The 22,984-nt window shown below is 32.8% G+C and overlaps 1 protein-coding gene across 3 annotated transcripts in view; it reads right to left on the bottom strand.

The window, feature by feature from the left end:
- Window positions 1-257: 257 nt before the first annotated feature.
- The window catches only part of LOC134274369 (uncharacterized), a 58,087-nt gene continuing 35,360 nt past the window's right edge, over window positions 258-22,984 (bottom strand). Inside the window, exons 11-27 of one of the 3 annotated variants that reach the window (XM_062756652.1) lie at window positions 20,808-20,821; window positions 19,814-20,110; window positions 19,254-19,562; window positions 16,787-17,203; window positions 13,961-14,293; window positions 12,756-13,073; window positions 12,065-12,457; window positions 11,665-11,928; window positions 11,196-11,528; window positions 10,451-10,819; window positions 8,510-8,872; window positions 7,016-7,363; window positions 6,197-6,430; window positions 3,737-4,048; window positions 3,171-3,414; window positions 2,599-3,018; window positions 258-933 (exon numbers count right to left, since the gene is read on the bottom strand). In XM_062756652.1, coding sequence (XP_062612636.1) covers window positions 762-933; window positions 2,599-3,018; window positions 3,171-3,414; window positions 3,737-4,048; window positions 6,197-6,430; window positions 7,016-7,363; window positions 8,510-8,872; window positions 10,451-10,819; window positions 11,196-11,528; window positions 11,665-11,928; window positions 12,065-12,457; window positions 12,756-13,073; window positions 13,961-14,293; window positions 16,787-17,203; window positions 19,254-19,562; window positions 19,814-20,110; window positions 20,808-20,821 — 5,140 coding nt within the window. In that variant the 3' untranslated portion in view covers window positions 258-761. The remainder of the gene's footprint in view (window positions 934-2,598; window positions 3,019-3,170; window positions 3,415-3,736; window positions 4,049-6,196; window positions 6,431-7,015; window positions 7,364-8,509; window positions 8,873-10,450; window positions 10,820-11,195; window positions 11,529-11,664; window positions 11,929-12,064; window positions 12,458-12,755; window positions 13,074-13,960; window positions 14,294-16,786; window positions 17,204-19,253; window positions 19,563-19,813; window positions 20,111-20,807; window positions 20,822-22,984) is intronic. The other 2 variants (XM_062756653.1, XM_062756654.1) reach the window with 2 other exon arrangements.

The following is a 22,984-nucleotide window of genomic DNA, read 5'->3' as shown; positions in this document are numbered from 1 at the left end:
CAGCATGGTGTTTGTCCTCATTTACGTATAAAACGAACCCATTTCACTTTATTAAGAAAATTACGGCTTTTGGACTTATTTGTGAAACATGTGGAAATAACAAAAAAACTTTTAAACTTAAAAAAAAAAAAACCTTTTCAATAACGAAAAACTTTGAACAAACATTTTTAAAGTGAAATATAGTATAAAGTGAAAAGAAAAATGCTTGTTAAGATATAACAAAATAACGACACAGTTTACAGTCTATCTTTAGAAATTATTTATTTACACATCAGTTCAAATTTTTTATATACATTTCTCTCACTACTGTGAAATCACAAATTTTCGTGGGGTTTTAATTTTCGTTGTTTTCGAGGTATGATGAAACCCACGAATTCATGTACACCATGAAATGTAAAATGTTACATACATAAGTTTTCATTAATTCATCATCCACGAAATCAAATCTCCACGAACCAAGAGATTTTCCTCAAACCACGCAAATTTGACCCCACGAAAATATGTGATTTTACAGTATTTAAATTGAAATGTAAAAATCGATTCTGTACTTTGTTATCTATGTAGCCCAAGAAAGATTATTCTTGACCAGTTAATAAATGAAAAAAGAATGAAAAGAATGCATTACAATGAAAACAGTTTTTAAAAAGTCAATAAATGCGAATCTTCACTGAATTAAAAATTGAAAGGCATTGGGTGACAAAAAATCTAAATGATTTGAATATATAAAAACATTCTACATCTCAACTTTAATATACTGCTGATTAATAGTAGTAGTCATCTGAATCACTGTCTCTGTAGTAATGGATGTATTCGTCAATGTCAGAATCATCCCTACCATAATATGCCACATCTGAGTAATATGTGTCGTACGGGTTCATGTAAATATCATAGTAGTCACCCAGGAGTGTCTGTAAATTCACATCCATTGCACTGCTGAAAAAAAAACAATATAGGCCATTTATATTAAGAAATGATTGTTAAGAGCTTTGGTGTTTGAATACTAAACAGAGAAAAAGAAAAAAATCACTTATCCTACTTGAACTGTGAGCAATTTTTGACAATAAATCAATCATTACTTGATGAAGAAAGTATAAATCTCCAACAGGACAATTTAGCCAACAGTTAAGATAGACGTTGGAAATATGTAGAAACGAACAAATACATAGTAATCGAAGTCAAGATCCCTTCCTTTCATAAATTCCAAAATCATGTTGTTGATATACAGGGATCGAAATTAACTTTTTTAACCACTAGCAAATTTTAGCTAGTGAATTTTTTTCCTACAAGCAAAATTAAATTCTTACTAGCAATTTTCAAAGTTTACTTTTTTTTTAAATTAAAGATACAGTCATACCTCTCCTTTTGTTTTTGTTTTGACAGGGAACACTTAAAATGTGCCTGCATTTCGAATTTTCATATTATTCTTAATGTTTTTGTAAGAATATATACATGTAACATGCATCCAATTTCAGAATATGACTTGGTAGACAAGTTACACTTAATCTATACATCAAAGAAATGAATGATACACTGTATAGTTGAGACAATTTGATCCGTGGCAATGAAGTCTAGTGAAATGTGAAACCCACGTTCCCATTTTCTAACGGTTTTGACAGAAGCAGTGACCCTAACACCTTCCTGTGTTGAGTTAACATGGACGAGGTCATTATTGTTTACATCTGAAACAGCTGATTGGGATTCGGAAGTGCGCTTATTAGGTTTAAAATATTTATTTAGTGAATGCATGATTGATCATGCATCAAGACGCCTTGGCCTTTCGATCCACGCTATGCATGTACTTTGCAACGCGTCTTGATACTCATTCGATAAAGCGTCTCTAAGCATAAGATCAAAAGTAGACTTCAAAAGGCTACGAATAAACCCGGAATATCCGGTAAAAGATCGATTTTTTTACTAGCAAAAAATTGCGACCACTGGTGATTTTGAACTCGCGATTTTGATTTTCAACTCGCATTTAGCGAGTATTTCCCTGGAATTTCGTTGCCTGATATATACTTTAATTTTTTATCATTTCCATCTCAATCTTTCTCATTCTCCATCTTCACTATGTAATCGTTTTCTCGTATTATTTTCAGTGTTCTGTTCTCCATCTATCCCCTCTCCATTCCCACCCCTTTCTCCTACTTTCATTTTTCCCTTTCATAACCCAGTCCCCTGGGCATAATACACAAAACAATAGTAACCTTTTCCATTATTAAAAGATTAATATGAATACTAAGGTTGGAGAACACAAAACTATGCTTTAAAACCATTAAAAAATATTCCAAATAGAAATTACTCCCAGATTGGAGGTTGTGTTTCCTTATTCTTCTAATGATATATACATCTGAGTAAAACTGGTCCCTATATTAGTACCTGAGGATGGAATATTCATCAGTATAAATATCCTTTCATTTATGCATCAATCTTCTATATTTGACAATGCCTTTGAAAAAAACTATACAAAATAATAAACATCTATTATTTATCTATTTATTTAAGTTTTATTATTTATTATTATTTTACTCAGAGGAAAAGTGCAATTCACAGCCATATAGCTCTGTCCAAAGACAAAATTTGGAAGAAATAGTTTATTACCTTTCATTTTCTTCTATCTGTATTTGTTCAAAGTCCAGCACATCTTCCCTTAAAGATAAATACGTCTTAATTCGTTCAGGAATAGGAAGTACCATAATCTTAGATTCTATCTCGGCTCCTTGTCCAACATCAACTAAATGTGATCGTATAGTATTTCTGCACAAACATGACAGGGATGATTCTTCTTCCACTTCAGATGTCTTCAGAAAATTTAAAAATCCATTTTTCTGTTCTTCGTAGTCAATTCTTTTGTACCTTTTCCCCTCTACTAAAATTGTTGAACTTTCCAAATGAGAAACGTCCATGGATTTAAAGTCTTTATCAAGATTGTAGTTATATCCACATTTTAGTAAGGTAACCGCAGCCCCAAAGAAACCTTTTTTCAATAAGGTAGCCAGTATCGATTTCCTGTAGTAGTTTCTAAAATACAACAGTTTAAATGACTCTCTTAGTTAAGTTAGTTCTTTCATTAAAATAGTTTGCTTAAAAGAATAAAGAAGTAATTCTAAGAACTTTATCTCTTTGACGAGGATGATAATAATGAATCAAAATAGATACAATGTTCTACTAACAATGATGTGGATTGTGTAGCAGGATCCATTTCAGCTCCACCACAAATTAATTTATTAAACAATGAGAGGTCAATTTTTGCAACAGTCATCGTTTCTGTCTGATCAATTTTCATGGATTCTGTATTCTCTGCCATCCCTTTTACAAGATTTGATAATGGTATTATTCCATATCTATTTGGCTTGTTTACACTGCACCCATGCTCAAGGACAAGTGATGCTATTTCATTCTTTGAAGACTCTTCCTCTAATAAAACGATTAAATGATTTAAAAAGTAAAAATTAATGTTTACCTTTAATATGATTTTTAGCTTTTTTCCCAATGATATTTAACTCAAATCAGACGAGGTTCGTATAGATAAATAAGAGCGCTTGATTTGTAATAGCAATAAACGTTAAGTATAATACTGAGAAAACTATTTTTACAGTACTAAAAAAAATTCAAAGGAAACTTTTGTTTACTTTTAATGAAAAATATCATAAGTAGTTTGATTTTAAGGATTGAAAATAGAACAAAAGTCTAAAATAATTTATTGCTGAAAAAAGTTAAAAACTGCTTTAATATTTACTTATGTCGCATGCTAAATGTAAACATGTGTTCTCATCTCTATCACACGAGTGAATATTTGCTCCTTTTTCCAAAAGTACTTTTACTATATCTTGGTGTCCTGACTTAATTGCCATTAAAATAGGCGGCTTGTTATCTCTATACAGATTTGGATCAGCTCCATTTTGTATCAAAGATTGTATGAAAGCTTTCCATTCTGCACTCAAACCATTAAAATCAATAGTTCGCATGCACTGATTCAATGCAAAGTCGATGTTTGGATCCGCTCCTTTCGATAGTAAAAAACACCCCAAAGAAGCTTGATCAACAGAACCTAAAACAGAATTGACATATCAAAAAGTCAATATAAATTGTCTTTAAAATTCTAGTTTAATCTGGGACAACATGTATAACTTCATATTTTCATTAATCAAAAATGAACTTGTGTCCGTTCCCTAGTTGTTGAATACAATAAAACATTCAAAACAAAACAATAAAACTCTATAGTTTAACTTCAATTTATTACAACGTTGTAACTAAAAACAAGAGCCTCATGCGTCACATTGCTCACCTGAGTAACTTTGTCCATACTTTTTTTTTTTACCAGAGTTCCTCCCTTGTAATACGAATTGTGACCCCACCTTATCTATAGGAGTCATGATTTGTACAATTCAAAATATATAATATATTTGGATAGTTTCATACAAGTTTAAGCTTTTATGGCCCAGTGGTTCTTGAGAAGAAGATTTTTAAAAGATTTTCCCTATCTATTAATGTTACTTTTCGTGATCGGGAGGTCGTGAGTTTGAAAAAAAATTGTAACAACAGTTCCTTTGCTGTGCACTTGTCACTTAAAGTAAAAATGGTGGGTCTTTCCGATGAGACCTTAAAAACCAAGACAATTCACGACAAGCGTTGGCACAAAAAAGATCACTCACTGCTAAATAGTTGTAAGTGCTGAGTAAAGGTCAAAATTTGAAGCCTTTCACCAGTATAATGTGATATCTCTAAATGAGTGAAAAAATCTCGAATGGAAGGTAAAACAACAATCAATCAATTGAATGTATAGCTTGGATTCTCTATTGTGGCCCCGCCCTACCCCCGGGGATATTGATTTTAATGATGTGCTTTTAAACTTGATTTACTATGGATTTTTCCTTTTGAATGTTTACCATAAAACCTTAAAATTCAATAATACTAGTGCAAATGTGGAATGTAAAATACAAATTATATTTCCATTTAATATAAAAATTTGCATGTATGAGAACATTATATAAATTAATCTGAAATACTTTTATTTACTATAACAAAAAGTGATTTACAATAGTAAACTATAAATTACTACAGCACATTATAATGAACGATGATAAACTATAAGTTACTCATTGTAAACTATAGTAGGGGAATTTGAATTGAATGAATGTGAAGCAACACTAAATGTTTTTTTTTAAAATGTAAGGACAAATGATATAAAGATGATGCTTGGACTGGTACATAATTTTGGACACATTTTGATTATAAATACGAAAATATTTATAAAATGTAAGGGAATAGAAATTTTAAATTGAATCATGTTCAAAATCCACCTTTATGCATCGCCTTTATATTCTTACAATAATTTCTAAGTCACTGTTTAGGACTTTATTGTATAAAATTTGAATGAAAAGGAAATACACTAGGTTTAAATTATATTAATAAAGACTTTTTTCTTATGGTATTAAAATAATGCCTGTCCCTAGCTTATATTGGTTCCGATGTTCTAAAAGTTTTTTTATTACTATACATAACTTAAATCTTAAATACATGTTCAAAATTTTATCCTGCAACTACCCCTTGGATTGACTTAAAAAGGTAAACATAAAAACCAAAGCTTTATTCGGTCAATGCCCTAGTATAGCATAGTACATGGAACATATGGAGATAACGAACAATATTCATGCTCAAAAGTCCAATAAGCGATACAAAATTGGAGCAGAGCAAATACGAGCCTCCAAAACATAAGAGGTGGGATCAGGTGACATGGGAGAGTGAGCTTCCCCTACTGACCGGTCACATCCGTTGTGTGCTCCTTGTCATGATCAAGCAATAACTCAAAAATGTATTCCGACATTCTAAAAGCATTGTGACGGCATGTATACATGTTTACGCCATGACATCGTAGTTTCAACTGCAGAGATGTGCCTGAAGCGGATTGAAAATAGTTCGTTTTGGAGGTCAGATGTAAAAATATGTTGCAGGATAAACAAGATACATGGTAACTGCCTTGAAATATAAGCAATATGTGCGTTCGAGTAAAAAACGTGACGGAGGGCTCGGCATGTTAAAAACAGAAACAAGAGGAGGATATATTTTGATAATAAAAGTAAACTAAATTAGTAAGCTTAGTAGCAGGGAATTTTGCTTCATTTCGCTTTATGATTTTTGAGGAGCTGGTAATATTTACGAATACTTTATAACTTTACAGTCATAAAGAACTACTTACCAAGACTTCCAGTTTCACAAATTACGCTCAAAGGAGTCTGTCCACTGTTGTCTACAGCATTTACATCAGCACCAAAATCAAGCAGCTGTTGTATAACACTCTCAGGTTTGCATTTATTGTTTATTGCACCAAAAGCCTTGATGGCAAGATGAAGAACTGTTCTCCCTTTATAATCTTTGTTATTCACTGTTGCTCCCATTTCCATAATTCTTTGTATCATTTTCTCTATGTCATCTGAAGTATCAATTGATTTTTGAGGAATAGTCAAAAGGCCTGAAGAAATGCAAGAAGGGTTTCTCTTACCGAATTCTTACATGCTACGATTCCATATTTTAGCTCATCTTTCTGGGTTTTAAAATCTAAATTTCAGCTTATTACTCACGTAACATTTCGTCAATCTTTTTCAATCTAATAGCTAAAACAAATGGTAATTGTTTTGAGATCTTTTTTTACGAAGACTTTAAAAATCAATGCCAACTACATCATGACTGTTACAAAAATTATTCAATATCTCTGTCAATGTTCTTTTTGTGGAAAAAAGTTTTAAAAAAGAACAATAGATAACTTTCCATGAAACTGAAATAAAAAAATATATCTGTAATGTAGTTTGCAAAGATTTATTCTGGACTATACCCAGTTAACAAACACAGAAATGCTTAATTTCTTTGATTGCGTCTTATGATTAAAGAATGTACATGTATTTTAAAATAGATTCCATATTATATTCTTTGTCTTCAACAGTATTGTTTTTATAAAATTATTCCTCATTTTTTATTTGCGTGCTCTGTACAATGAATGTTAAAATGTTTATCAATTTACCTTTCTCTGTTCCTTTGTAGTCGCGAAAACATCTGAAGAAAACATGCAAAGCTGTTGGACCATCTTCAATATCATTAACGTCCGCGTGGTAGTCCAGCAGAAGAGCAATAACTTTAATATCTGCTGAGCGAATCGCTGCTACTAGAGGGTTATTCCTTTTGATATGCTGATTTGGAAGAGCACCACTTTTCAATAGGTATTCAACAGTAGTGACGGGTTTTAACTCATCAGAAGCCCCTCTTGCAACCAACGTAAAAAGTGGACTTTGCTCTTTATTGTTCAGTTGGTTTACTGCTATTCCATTTTCAACAAGGTATACGACCATGTCATGCAAGAATTCATCTGGAGCTAAAATGAATGTATAAAACTAATGATCTTGTAAAAATAAAATTGATAATTGATAAAATTGTAATTATTTTTTTTCAAAATAAGTAGACATATCTTTCACTTTGTTTGTTTTTTTTATGTTTTGCCTAAAGGAGCATGGGTTTAGAATTTTTTTTTTGAAAGGAGTGAAGATAGCCGATCGCTACATTTCTATAGTATGTCGATCTAAAAAATTCGATGAAAGACCAGAGAACGAAACCATAAGAGAGACACAGGCGAGAGAGAGTCAGAGTATACACTGTAAGTATAGTTCAAAGCGCGTTGGGTCGAAATGTCTTGCCACAACATGGCAAAATTCATGGAAGATCTCAATTTCAGTAAAAAAAGGAATAAAGGGAATTTCTTGTGGTAAAGGAAGCCACGTAAATACTAGTAATAAGTTTATGGCAAAATCTTGTGGTTTTGCGCTGCTTAGAAGTCTTGCAACGTTCACAGCTTAATCATACGGCGATATTTAAAAAGATCAAATTGCACCCACGTGGTCTACTCAATTATTTCAGACCACCGAACTACATGAAAATTCTAAGTTGAAGGAGAACATATTTTTTGTTTTCGTTGCTTCGTATACCAATCACTAGAAGTTTTGTTATGGTTACTTATCAGAAATACAGGGCACCCATTTTGAAAAAAAATAACGCAAGATATTTACAGCTCAAATAATGTACACTATTATATATTAATCTTGTCAATCATGGCGTGAAGGGGGAGGGGGTCCATAATATTTAAATCAATGAAAATTGACTTTATCAATTCAAATCAATTAAAATCAGCTTATTAGTATTTTTCCCATTTTTTTTTTTTGCGAACTGTCTTCTTGAAGCGACCAGATTAATACATTATTCGGAAAAATTTTTAAGATCGAATTCAGCATAATTCAAATAGACATGATGCTTTCTATTTCGCATAAACTAAGACAACTTGATGAAAGAGTATTATTAATTATTTATTTTTACTTGAGATGAATTGTAATTTTTAAGGACTTGACGTTGTTGAACAATCTTCAATTAAATTCGAAACTTCGTTTCACATGTAAACAAAAGAGTATCTTTTTTATCACCCCCATTTATCCTTAAAATTATAATTTCTAACAGAAATTTCACAATTTACCTTCGTCGATGCAAAGATGAAGGCATGTGTTCTGTGTGTCATCCTTTTCAAAAATATCTGCTCCCTTACTCACTAAAATCTTCATCGTGCTTAACCATCCTTTCGATGAAACAATATGTATGGCTGATAACCTTTTGCTGTCATGTTTTCTCACTGTCGATTTGTCACAGGCAAGAAGTGAAACTATCTCGTCCCTCAAATCCACCATTTTATTCTGAGTGCCGTCGAAGTCGTTAATCCCGTTCTTCAGAAATAGCATAAGGGGAGTATTCCCATCCTTGTCAACTTCATCTAAGCGTCCTCCGTGTTTTTTATAAATCCTTAGGAAATTCACACAATCTTCATAAGATACATCCCGTCTTCCTGAAAAAAATATTGACATACTAGTAACACCATCATAATGCATTTTCACATATACCCACAATATATTCAAGTAATGAAACTTCTAATGTGTCATTTAAATAAGGCAAAAACGTTTAACCTATAAAATCATTTGCAACAAGTTTTCATAAGAAAGTTTTAAAAATTTAAATTAAACAATGAATTTTTAATAGAGCTAGTACATTAGTAAGATATCAATCGTCCATCACTCGGTCTGTAAACAATTTCTCTTGATTCTACTATTCAGACATAAGGAAGTCTTGGTAGGTATGTAGATTATAGCAAGATACAAAATTCGTAATATAGATTTTTGAAAAACGTCTCTGCCACTGCTTCTAGAACTTAACTACTCCTCGTGTATTTTTGTTCAAATTCAGTTAGACTCGCTTCTCGGATAACAGACTGTGAGAAACATAATAATTATTTTCTTTACAATGTTGACACAGTTACAAAAAATAGAAATATCACTGTAATTTCTCTTCCTAGAGTAGGCATCCCATTTCCATAAATTTGTACACATGTACACTATACTTCGATAGGTATCCCAGAAAGGCGCTAGAACCGGGAGGCAGGTTTCTTTTTACATCGATAGACATAATATAGGCATTGAAAATGGGGCTAACCTTTTTTTTTATTGGTTAAGCCCCCAGTTTCACTTAGTCATCCCCTTCAATCTAAAGTACCGAAAAACTAATTTTCTCTAAAATACAACACAACAAAAAAAATTGGACCCTACTCTCGAACTTAACAGCAAATTTCGTCATCCTTGACCGATTGTAATCTTAAGTCTGTAATTTTAAGCTGAACACAACTTGTAAGTAGGCATATGCCATTTTAAATATTACTTTCTACGATATCAGCATCATGATATACTCTTCGCATTCGTTACGCCAGAATAATTGATCGTCATATCGGCGTGAAATGGCGACCCGTGTTTGGGCTTGTTATCTTGCATTACCTTTTTTAAAAACACGTTATTGCAGTTACATGACATTTCATTTGTGTTTGTATACCGCACTGACCTGTGCAACTGTTGTAAGTTCTTTTGGTGTCTTACTCACCTGTATTAGAAGAAGTATACACAATTTTTTTGTCGGTACTGAATGCTGTATTGTATACGTCAATCTACACCGATTACAATTGATTATACTTAACAGTGACTATTTAAGTGAGCGGCTTTATATAAGGGCCCTCAAATATAAAGATAATCCAATCAAATATGGCGAACAGGTTTTTTTTACGAATTATGTTCAGCTTTTTTAACAATTGAATATCACAGGGATCGTAGCGGAAGTGACCAGCCGACAGTAGATGATTACGCCTTTAAAACACCGAGTCCCTCCTCTGGGAATGCAGGGGTCATAATTTAATGTTTTCACATATCTGATTTTCTTTAGCTTTTGGAGATTTGTAATTTTTTGTTATATTTATTTTTCGTGCTACAGAAGCAGGAACTAAAGGAAAATACAAAGGATAATCCACAGGAGCGGAGAATAAAAGGTAGTTAAAAAAATTAAAGGTGATGAAAAATAGTTAATTTTTGTGCATAAAATAAATTACTTTCATATTGGTATCGACGTGGCCAGCACAAATGTAAAACTCCCTTTCCATTTATTTCGTCTGACAAATGTGCTCCTTTCTCGACCAACGACGTCATGAAACCAAAGTGTACTCTCTGTGATGCTAGCAATAGTAAGGAACTAAGGTGAGGTTTTTCACAATTTTCCCCAGCATTTAACATCTCTTTCATAAGAACTGACAACCACTTGTAGTCTGTCTCTGTGTGTTTGTACATGGAAAAAGTATGTTGAACTTCTTGGTATTCCATGCGTGCTTTCTGGAAAACTGTTTGCCCAGTCGCATCTTTAATTTTCACATCTGGGTTCCTCTTCATCAATAGTGTAAGGATATGGTACTTCGCATCCGTATCTACAAATTGAAAATTAAGATAATTATCGAATAAAAAAACTGTTTGCGTCATTCATATTTCAAATTGCTTATTTCATGATCGAATATTGCTAAATCATGGCAGCAGAAATATGGCAGAAACCTGACTGTCTTATTCTGAATTCTTACGATCTGGAACTGAACATTTCTTAATATTTATAAGATAACTGTCAAACTTATAGAAATCAAACTGCGAATAAATAATACAAGGTTAACGGGTAAATTAATCAATAATTCTAGATAAGTGGGTAAAAAATAATGTATATTTTGATGAAAAAAATCAAAGATTTTTGCAAAAGTAGATGACATGTTAACATAATCAATAAGTAGTAATAATAATACGATTATTAAAATTTACCGGAACTCTTAGAATGAAATAAAGCATGCAAAGCTGTTCGTCCTTCATTGTCGGTAATATTTAGATCTGCTCCCCTTTCTAAAATCTTTTCTACAACAAAACCTTCATTTTGGTCACAAAAGTAGAGTAAAGGTGTTTTGCCAGAAAGATTTTTCCCGTCTACGTTAAGCTCCTGGGGCGAACTTAACATCTGTTTTGTCACAGTTGCAATATGAACTCTATTTTTGTAGATTGAAGCATCACTTTGAATCTCCCAAAATGAGGAAAATAGATTCTCACTAATGTATTCTGCACCTCTCTCCTGAAGTAGTATGTTAAGAAATGAATGATCATCTGAAAAGATAAGTTTTTGTATAAAACAAAAGACAGGCTCAAATAATTGTAAACAAAGTAATTATTATGGTATTGTAATTCAACACATTCTTATATCGGAAAGATGCGCTACTTTAAGAATCATATGATTAATTACCCCAAAAAACACATTCTATGAACATATTTTCCTCTTCGTAAAAAGGATCAGCTCCTGCCGCTAGTAGTTTTAGGAAGTCTTCTGTACTTGTTTTTAAAGCAAGTCGTAGAGGAATATTGCCATCTCCATCTTTTGTACTTGGGTTAGCTTCACATGTCAGTAGAACATCCAATACAGTATTCAGGCCGCTGTCCATTATTGGTTCTATACAGATGACCTTTTTCGTCAGTGGTTTAATTATTTTTAGGCTTTTATTCTGGGTTTCTGTATTTTTAAAATTAAATGTAATCTTACACGATTAATTTGCATCGTTCTATAAAATTTGATAAAAGGTAAGATGATATAATTTTTATGAAACTTGGTTTTTATGAAAACTTGTACCTTATATGACTTACAATACCTTTCTTTAAATATCGATGTAAAGGTGTTTCTTGGTTTTCGCCAATATGATTAACATCAGCGCCATGGGTAATGAGCAACTTCACAACATCGGGTTCTCCAATGGCCACAGCAGTATGAAGCATGGAATCGTTACCCATTGTACATTGATCACACTTTGCTCCAGCGTCAAGTAAAAGCGTCACAAGTTCTTTTAAATGATATGCGGTTTGTTCTTCAGAACATATTGATGCCCTTAACTTTGGACGTGATGATTTCATGTCGACAAAGTGAGCATTCACGTAAAGAACAGAGCTTTCAAGAACTATTTCTAAAGGGTATTTTCCAGAGTTACTTGCTATATTTGTGTCTGCTCCAGCTTCGATCAATGCTATCAAACTCTTTACCATGTTATCTAGGATAAAAACTGAGCTAATTTCACTAATTTGAATTACTTTGTTAATGCACGAAAGTCAAGACTTAAAAATATTTTTACAATTTATGAGATTAAATATGAAGGAATGGTCTATCCGACGACTGGTTCTTTTCTATTTCTTTTTTTAATATCACTGAATTTATGAAATCTATGTTATGACTCCATTTGAGCACATATTTCACAGTCCATGGTGCTTCAGATATAAAGCAATATAGTAGATCAATTTATTATGTATCTGTTACTCTGAATAATTTGTGAGAATTTCTAGTCTACTTACGCCCATTTTTTGAATATAAACATTCTACTAATGGTGTGTTTCCGTCTGATCCTTTTCTATTGACATTGGCCCCGGCTTTCAAGAGTAATTCAACAGCATCTGGATGTACCTTCGATGCAAAACAAAGCGGGTTTTCTATACCTATGTTGGGATCGGCATTATGCTTTAAAAGGTTGGAAAGTATTGTCATGGTATCTTGACTGAACGGACTTGACAACAAATTGCAAAGTGGCGAGGCCGTTTTCACTGTAAGGATGTTGGTATCAGCTCCAGCTTCTAGAAGACAGTTCACCATCTCTTCTCGCTCTGATTTGTATGCTACAATAATATGATTTCGATAGGGGTGTTCAAAGACCATTTGTAAATGTCGTAGAAGAAATTTCTTCCTTACTTATGAACGTCTAAATGGGGCGATAGGGAAAGGTATTTTGCTAAAGTGCTTTTTAAGATATTCTCAAAACATACTCAAATTAAGTAGACTGTTTGGAAAAAGTAAAACTTTTGCAAATGTGCTAGTGTTTTTTTTTTTTTTAAAGTTTTGTCTTACAGACAAATTAAAGAACCAGTAAAAATTATACTTTTATCCAATAAATTAAATTATCTAGATAAATTTTTCATAAAAATGACCATTAAGTATGAAATGTAGAGAAATTCATTTGTATGCAATGTGAGGGTTTTTAACTGTAAAACAGACCAATTTTAGAACATTGATTTGAGATATGCTTTGAAATATTTCATGAATATTTTGAAAGTCTTATCCATTTTACAAAGTATTTGCTTATTAAATAACTACATTTCATAATAAAAATACCTAAAACAAACAAAGTCTTGGTTTTAGATACTACGTAAATAGATAAAGCGCTTTTCAAACCACTAATTTCCTTGCAAGCTACATTTGTTTAAACCAGACACAGTATACGTAACCGCTAGAAAAGCCTTTGATATTCATGTGTAGAGTTGTCTTCACTATTAAAAGTTATCCATGAAGTAAAATGTACAGTCCAAATCACTGGAAAATTTATGATCATAAAAATGACATAAATGATGTTACACAAACTGCGTCTCCAATGCAAAACTGATACACATTGAAGTGATTAAAATGACGATTTAGGCAAAATAGAATATAAATACGTAGAAGATGGAGTAACTCAAAATTCTCAACTGAGAACAAATCTGTAAAATATACATACTTTTGATATATAGACCTTTACCTGCCTTCTCCTGGGAGACAGCCACAGAAAGCGCTGTTATACCAGATTCACTGACATGATTTACTAGTGCTCCATTTTTCAAAAGAAGTTTTGCTATTTCGTATTTCTTTCTCTTTAATGCATTAGTTAATGGAGATTCACATCCTCCTGGGCAACAATTTGGATCTGCCCCTTTAGATATTAAATCAATGACGTATTTTTCCTCCAGTCGTTCGGCTTCTTTAACATACGTATTCAATGGGCTGTAACCATCTTTGTTAACAGCGTTGATATCGGATCCCAAATTCACAAAATAAGCTAAAAGTTCCATGCGTAGGCCATTCGAACCTGCAATAAAGAATATTTTAAGATTTTTTTCTCATTTTATATTTACTAGTAAATAAAATTGATTTATTTTTACACTCGCGTAATCAAAGATTTGGGGGCATATGGTTTTTTAATGTCCGTCTGTCTGTCTTTTTGTCTGCAATAACTTTAACCTTGCTCATAATTTTTAGAGGGCCGGGCTATGATTTTCAGATTTCACAGGTGTATTACTTTTAAAAGACCTTTCTTCGGTTACCATCAAAGATTAAGAGCCACTCACAACCTTTTTTGGCCTGAGAATTTCTGAAAAATCAGAACTGTTTAGTTTAGGTTGAAAATGCAGTATTTATCACTTAGACTGTGTGTGACCATGTATCTATTGAATATGACGTAAATTTTCCTCTAGTCAATGCATTATGGCGTCACAAAATGCGCCATTTTCCCCATATCCCGTAAATTCGTTGGAAAATGGACTAAAATTGAAGCATTTTTAAATATTTTATATAGAGCACAGCCTCTGATCCAAAATTTGCAATTACATAATTGGTCTTGGAGGTTAGAAAAACTTTTACAACAAATTATCAAACCTTGGCCATAACTTTTGATTAGTTGGTGCTATGCCTTCTTACTTCACATGTGTATTTATTGTGCAAAGACGTTTTGAATGAAATATTTGTAAAGGCCCTTTCACAATTGCCGCACGAGCAGAAGCGACAAAATATTCGTGCAACCGAATAATTTTGGTTAGGATCGTAAACTGTTGCCAAAATAATCGCATATGAAAAAAGTGTTCGTACGAAATTTGCAGTGCATTAAATTTTGCGATATATCTTGCGTCTATATGCGACTGTTGTAGAATGAAAGCGAGTGTTGTAAGATAATGCAATAGGATTGCACGACTGATCAGGTAATCTGACGATTGAACGTGCGACAAAACGATTGGACGTGCGGTGCTCGTGCGCTCATGCATTCCATAGTACGAATGCTCGTGCGAGTCAGAGGGCTGGGTATATATACCACCCGTTTCCGACGCTCTTCAGTTGACATAGTTAAGATGCTTTTAATTATACACGGTATATATGTACCTGTTGCAAAGCATGGCAATTGAAGGTGATAAATTAAACAATGATAGTAAAACGTTGCAAGATTACATGAGACATGCTGAGCAACAGTCTCATGGTCGCAAAACACACGCAAAGACAGCTGCGATTCATCTTACGATCTTAAATAATCGTGCATCACTCTTACCAGTACATAAAACGTTGTAAGACCTTCGTACTAATTTTCGTGCGTTGAATTGCGATAATTTTGATCGCATTTGGTCGCGTCTGAACAGTGTGTATGTTGACTATTTTGAGGAGACTTGATGCGACCACTATAACACATGCAATGAATGCGAGACATTGTGAAACGTATGCAATAGCTCGTGCGAAGCTAAAATTTTCCGATCGCAAAGTGTTGTCAAGTGCTCGTGCACCAATTGTGAAAGGGCCTTTAGACTTTAAAGTGCGATGGTGACGCCAAAGTCAGATGTTTTTTTTTGACCCACTTTTAAAAACTTGAACCTTTGGCATAACTTTTAAACAGTTAAGTATTTAGATTTTTCATATTTCACAGATACATGTATATTCCTTTTTGAAAAGACCTTATTTTGGATACCAGCAATTTTGACCTTAATTTTAGTTGACTGACTTGCATCAGAGGAACTTCAACCATTGCCTTAATCTGCCATACGGGTGCATAAATGTTTCGCAAACAATTCTTGTTTTCTTCACTGATTTCAGACAATCTTGAAACTCGTATGCAGATAACACTCCATGCACAGTTAGTTTTAAGGAGCTTATGGTATTAAATATTTATTGAGAAGTGTCTTCGTGAAGAGGAAGAGGTTTATCTTTCCTACACGAGAAATGCTGGGAGAGTGTTTGTGTTGTTATGTCGGAGTATTCATAATTTAGCTGAAAATATATGTATTTACTACTTGAAAATTCCTGATTTTCTTAAAATCTGTTTTGAATATTAAAAAAAATATTAAGCAGGTTCCACTCAGTTCCAAACACTTTTTGAAAAATAAACAAGCTATAATAGGCTGCTGGTATTGTTACTTATTGCTCTATTTCACTGCAAAATATAATAACAATGTAAAATGAAATGAGGTTATAACATTTATGTTATTACATTTTCGCATCTAGAGCATCACAGATAATCAATTGATATTAACGCAAAATGTAATAAGGATTTCAATAAGGATTTCAAGATTTTTACATTTTGCGTTATGTCCTTGTACTTTTGATTGCTTGATTATCGTTATATTGACTATCAGTTAATTCAAAGTTAGCATTTCTGCAAATCTTTAACTGTAATGACAATCCCAAAATGTTAACTTTTTTAATTTTACACACCAATTCATTATTTGAAAGAATAATATTATGTATAATTTTTAAAGCAGTTTTCATTTTTTTTAAACAAAGGATTACTGTTAAAGAAAAACAGAACAAGAATTTCTATACATACACAAGTAGTGTAATGCAGTATTGCCACATTCATCTTCTAACTTTATATCTGCTCCACGTTTAATAAGATCCTTAATAGTCTTTTTATCGCCCCATTCAGCAGCAAGCATTACACACGTTACACCCGACGCATCTTTAGTGTTTGCTTCAAAATTGCGATTTAGCATCTCTGGAATATGGAAACATAGTCTTCGTTTGACTGCAATGTGTACTGGTGTTGCTCCAGATTTTGCTTGAACATTAACAGAAGCCTCCGAATTTAACAGCAAATCAAAGATGGTGTCAAAAGAATCCTTCTCCTCCTCGATGTTTTCATTTTCACCTTCATCTTCAATAAGAAAAGGTTCCTCATCCTCCTCAAGAGAATCGGAATCAGTGGAATCCACATCAATGAAAATATTACTACAAAGAGGAACTCCTAGAAGCAAATTAAAAAAAGCAACATAGAAAAAAAAACACATTAGGATATAAAACCGCATTCTTCTTTTTCAACACAACAATATAGCATTTACCAGAAATGCTTTGCTTTACCTGTACCAATTCATTGATGATTGGCTAATAGTAATGATACCCAGTCTTTTTTAACGTAGAACCTACGTCGTATGACATCATAACTAGTGATTATGTTTAGCCTGTGCTAGATCCATTATGACGTCATAGTTAATTCAACGTCACTTTTTCCGTACTTTACAGCTTCAACAAAAATTGAAATTGAGCATTTTGAAATTCACAGAATTCAATTTAAAATCATGCCTAAATGATCAGTAGATCTTTACATTAATTAAGTTGATAAATCCAATACTATCTCCTGTAATGAAATTACAATGTATATGTAACATATTGGTATAATGTGAATGATGTGTAACTATTTAAAGGGATACAAAAATCCTATAAAAAAAAATCTTAAGTTGCCAACTAAATAGTAAATAGTAATACATCTTGATGAGTCAAAGATGTACATGGTGAAGATTATGTGTACATTTTGTGATATATATATATCATGAAATGATTTGCATTCTTTATCATAAATATTTGTTACTTATTCATGTATATTTTTAATGGCTGATGTTTGATTACAGTTTTTCTATCAAATATGATCTTTTGAAATAAAAAAGTACTTTTTGATAAACGTTAAGATTTTTAATCTGAAAGTAATCCCAAACAATCATCTAATAATTCAATCCCGTGTAAGTGTAAAAAGGTCAAGAATATAAGTATTGGTAAATAACATATTTCCCATTAGGCAATTGGAGCCGAAAGATATAGATTTTAATCACTTTTTGTAATCATTTGGGTATGTTCTTCATCAAATTTTAAATTGAAAACGTTGTGATAAAGACTTCTGAAAAATAATTGACTAAAAATAGAGCTTAATTGCTTATTTTTTTTTCAATGTGGACTTATCTTTAAAGTGAATTGAATAAAAAAAGAAATTATCATTGAGAAGTATTGCTTAATACATTTCAGTTAATAAAGTCTATAAAAGACTATGTTTGAAGAAGTATTTTTGTGATTTTTCATCTTGACAAGTACCCCTAAAAAACTGAAAATGTGTAGTCGCAGTATTTGATTACCTTTCCAAGTGTCACAGGATGTAATACATTTAAAAATAAGGAAACATATCATGAGCTTTTATGGAAGCTCTAAACACCGCATACTGAAAAGCTTTACATATAGGGTAGTTTTATGCAATTAGAGTGATCTGTCCTTAGAAGTAAGATCATTAAAATTGTTATTTACAGTTAATTACCCACTTTGTAAAAGATAAAAATATTTTTACCGTTATATAAGACCACACATAAGTATTATAATTCATCATTTTCATTAATTTTCAAAATATAAGTTAACAGCAGTGACTTCTCTTCACAGATAGTCCATTGTCTTTGAACATTTTTCCTGTGGGAATAAGGCAGGTACCCTATGCTAAAATTGAATGAAAAAGGTCTCAATATGTACAACTTTATATGTTATATTTTTCCTTAAGTCCAAAAAGCTGTTTCTGTTAGTGATTAGAGCTTCCTCAACTGTTTGATAAGCAAGTACTAATTTATCATTTCGAAAAGTTTGAAAATCTTGTGACAAAGACTTTTCCGACATAGGTTCTACCTTAAGCGACTAAAAGTTTCATTGCTTAAATTTACAGAAAAACTAACACTTCTATCTGAAAACTTTATATGCTTGTATTTTTGCCAACTTTGATTGGACTTTTGATTTTTTTTTAGTGGAAAAGTCGAAAAAAAGTAAACAATTATGTATGACCTGATTAAAGGTTCCCATGACACTGTTGATAGATAAAAATGATTTTTTTTTTACATTGCTACTAGAAATGCTAATATACATAACAAAAAAGTTATAAAAAATTGATAGGAATACATGGCCGAGTTTTCATATAGAACATTAATGATTCGAATATTAGGCTTGTTTTCCTTCTATACAGATTTCATAAGTCAGTTATTTAAAATGATTACTTAATTGCTGGCAACAGACATGTAGTGCAGTAAACAAACTTTCCCCTCGATGGTTTATTTCTGATCCAAGTTTCAGCAGCTCGGGTACTAAATCTACCGATGACATGTCTTGGTGTTCTGTTTTCTCCAGGGCTAAGAGTCGTACAGCTTTGATCAAAGGTGAATCTACACCCTCTTTGTCAAAATTTATACTGGCGCCATTTTGGATGAGATAATTCATAAGTAATCTTCTTTTGGCTAATCTTGCACAAGATCCCTTTTCATCCAATAACCTACTCAGCACGGATTCTTTCTGTTCAGCACTTCTTCCTGTGAAATGTTTATTGAAAAGTTTAATGAATCTTCAAAATCTTACAGGTATTTCTTTGTATTGCATTATTGCATTACTTAAACATGTTAAAAAAAGGAAATGCGAAAGTTTTTTTTGTTGTTGTTTTGCGAGAATAAAGTATTTTTTTCCTTAGGAATATAAAATAAGGAGGCAGATGCATATGGACCTAAATAAGTTTCGCCTAATATAAATATAAAACATGATAATCAAAAATGATAAGCTCTTATACCTGGGAGAACACCAACATGATTTACGTTTGATTTGGCTTCCACCAATGCTTTTACAATGTCCATATCACCTTCAATGAGAGCAAGCGATAAAGGTGTTTCGTCCATAGCTTCCAAAAGGTTTGGATTTGCATTTTTTTCTAATAGAAAATTAAGCAAAGGGAGGCTGCCCAATCTCACGGCTACGCAAAGGGGAAGTAGGTCAGGGGATGTTTTACTGTTAACATCTACTCCATTAGCTTCTATTAAGGTCTTAATAACTTCACAACAAGCGGTTGATTGTCCTTTATCATCCTCTTCTACAACATAATGTTCATTTTGAAAGAAAATAAAAGATTTATATCAAAACCTTTTTGGAACTTTAAAAGCAAGTTCAGGTCAATCTTATCATCTTCTTCCTTGAAATTGATGATAAAAGATCATTGATAAAAAAGTTGTTTTCTCATTAAAATATTAGGTCATTATATTATTCACGTTAAACTTTAGATAAACTTGTACCGCGCTATGAAGTACTTGCGGGGCAAATGTAACGTCATATTTCTATGTCGTGAACATTACGTATATGTTGTATAACAGTTCAGTAAGTTGTACAGAGTTAAATAAATAATCAGTCTGCTTAAAGTTGTACATTTACGAAGTGAAAAGAAAAGTATGATATATCAAATATCTTACATATGCATATATGACATAAAAATATGCTTTGCACGTTTCACCTAGAATCTCTGCTTAAAGTTACAAAAATAGCCATGTATAACAAACCATTATTTCCCCTTGTTATATCTAAAAACATGACTTTTTTAAAAACAGATCAATAGTCCTAACTGATGCTTGTGTGGCGGTCAGCCGAGTTCGATCCCCGGTGGCCAGATAGCTCAGTTGGTAGAGCACCTGACCGGAGTTACAGGGGGCCCGGGTTTGAATCCCGGTCTGGTCCGCTGCATTTTCTCCTATCCCGTTACACTTGCAATGAATATACATAAATATTTTTATCCTTACCCTTTTCTCGATTTCTATAAAAAAAAGAAAAAAAAAAGCACTCATTAGTCTATATATGAGAAATTTTAAAAGTAGACTTATATGACCATTGAAAATGCATTTTTCCTTTCAGCGTACATTTTTGTACATTCTTTAACATAACTTTCCAGTCCAATATCGAAATACTTTGGAAAAGGATTATAAATAATTTTATTTCTTTGAACACATCAATTTTTAACCAAAAACTTATAATTTGATGATAAAAAGTACAGGAGTTCAAAATTAAAAAAAATATGATTAAAAAATAGAGGTACTGTGAGCACTGAACTCACAAAATTATATCCTCTCTCAAGCCTCCCATATGATTGTAATGGCAAAGTCCATGTTTCGCTCTGGGAGATCCAAAATATGTGTCCGGTCAGAAAGTGAAATAAAAGGTGCATAATGGTATTTTGTAATAAAGAATCTGTGAAAGTATTATAGAATTTTATTCAGAGGTATAGGAGGACTTGCAGATAAGAGATAGGTATCCCAAAGAGCAACAGACGGACGGACATCCCGATCACTATATACCCTCTCACTTTTCAAGCCGGGGAAGTAAAAAAATATGAATGCAATCTTAATTTTCATACATACATGTACGAGGGTTGTCCCTAAAAGAAGGCGTAGACAGATAACCAGAGGCCCATGGGCCACATCGCTCACCTGAGCAATGTACCTAGGAAAAAAGCAGAAATCTGTTTATATATTTCTATGTAAAACTTTGATCGGCCATTGAAGCCCCGCCCTACCCCCAGGGGGATCATGATTTGAACAAACCTGAATCTACACTACCTGAGGATGCTTCCATATAAATCTGATCATTCATGCCTCTGCTATTCTTGAGAAGAAGATTTTAAAAGAATTTCCCTGTATATTTCTATGTAAAACTTTGTTCGGCCATTGTGGCTCCGCCCTACCCCAGGGAGTCATGATTTGAACATACCTGAATCTCCACTACCTGAGGATGCTTCTCTGTAAGTTTCATCTTTCCTGGCACAGTGGTTCTTGAGAAGAAGATTTTTAAAGAATTTTCCTATATATTTCTATGTAAAAATTTGATCGGCCATTGTGGCCCCGCCCTACCCCCGGGGGTCATGATTTGAATAAAATTGAATCTACACCACCTGAGGATGCTTCTCTGTAAGTTTCATCTTTCCTGGCACAGTGGTTCTTTTTAAAGAATTTTCCTATATATTTCCATGTAATGCACCGTGGTTCATACCTGAGAAGAAGTTTCATTATTAGAAGAAGATTTTTAAAGAATTTTCCTATATATTTCTATGTAAAACTTTGATCGGCCTTTGGCCATTGTGGCCACCACCTGAGGATCTTCTACCCCAGGGGGTCATGAATTTTCCTATATATTTCTATGTAAAACAAATTTAAATTTGAATCTCCACTACCTGAAGATGCTTCCTTTTAAGTTTCATCTTTCCTGGCACAGTGGTTCTTGAGAAGAAGATTTTTAAAGAATTTTCCTTTTTATTTCTATGTTAAACTTTGATCGGCCATTGTGGCCCCGCCCTACCCCGGGGGTCGTGATTTGAACAAACTTGAATCTCCACTACCTGAGGATGCTTCCCTGTAAGTTTCATCTTTCCTGGCACAGTGGTTCTTGAAAAGAAGATTTTTAAAACATACCATCAAATTTTCATTATTACTTAATTATCTCCCCTTGAATAAGGGCGTGGCCCTTCATTTGACAAATTTGAACCCCCTTCACCTAAGGATACTTTGTGCCAAGTTTGGTTGAACTTGGCCCAGTGGTTCTTGGAAAGAAGTCGAAAATGTGAAAAGTTTACAACAACGACAACGACGACGACGACAAACAACGGACAAATTTTGATCAGAAAAGCTCACTTGAGCCTTTGGCTCAGGTGAACTAAAAACAGAAAGTCAACTTCTCTTAGGTAATTTAATATTTTTGTGATGCTAAAAGGTAGATTTTAGTGTTTCTGTATTTTATGTTCCACGATATTAACACATAAGAATATAATGTTAAAATGGAGAAAGCAAATTGGTGTACATCGGTGCACGAAAGCTCTTTAACATCGTGATTATTTTAAATTACTGCCCTGCGTACTTAACAAATTAACAATATTTTTAAAGTAGCAAACGACTCTTCATCGGTGGACAAATTAAATTTACCATACCGC

This window comes from Saccostrea cucullata, unplaced genomic scaffold (genome assembly GCF_032062105.1).
Source record: "Saccostrea cucullata isolate Sc308-1 unplaced genomic scaffold, CSIRO_AGI_Scuc_v1 ctg1238, whole genome shotgun sequence".
NCBI lineage: Eukaryota > Metazoa > Mollusca > Bivalvia > Ostreida > Ostreidae > Saccostrea > Saccostrea cuccullata.
This window is presented reverse-complemented; position numbering and strand designations above follow the sequence as displayed.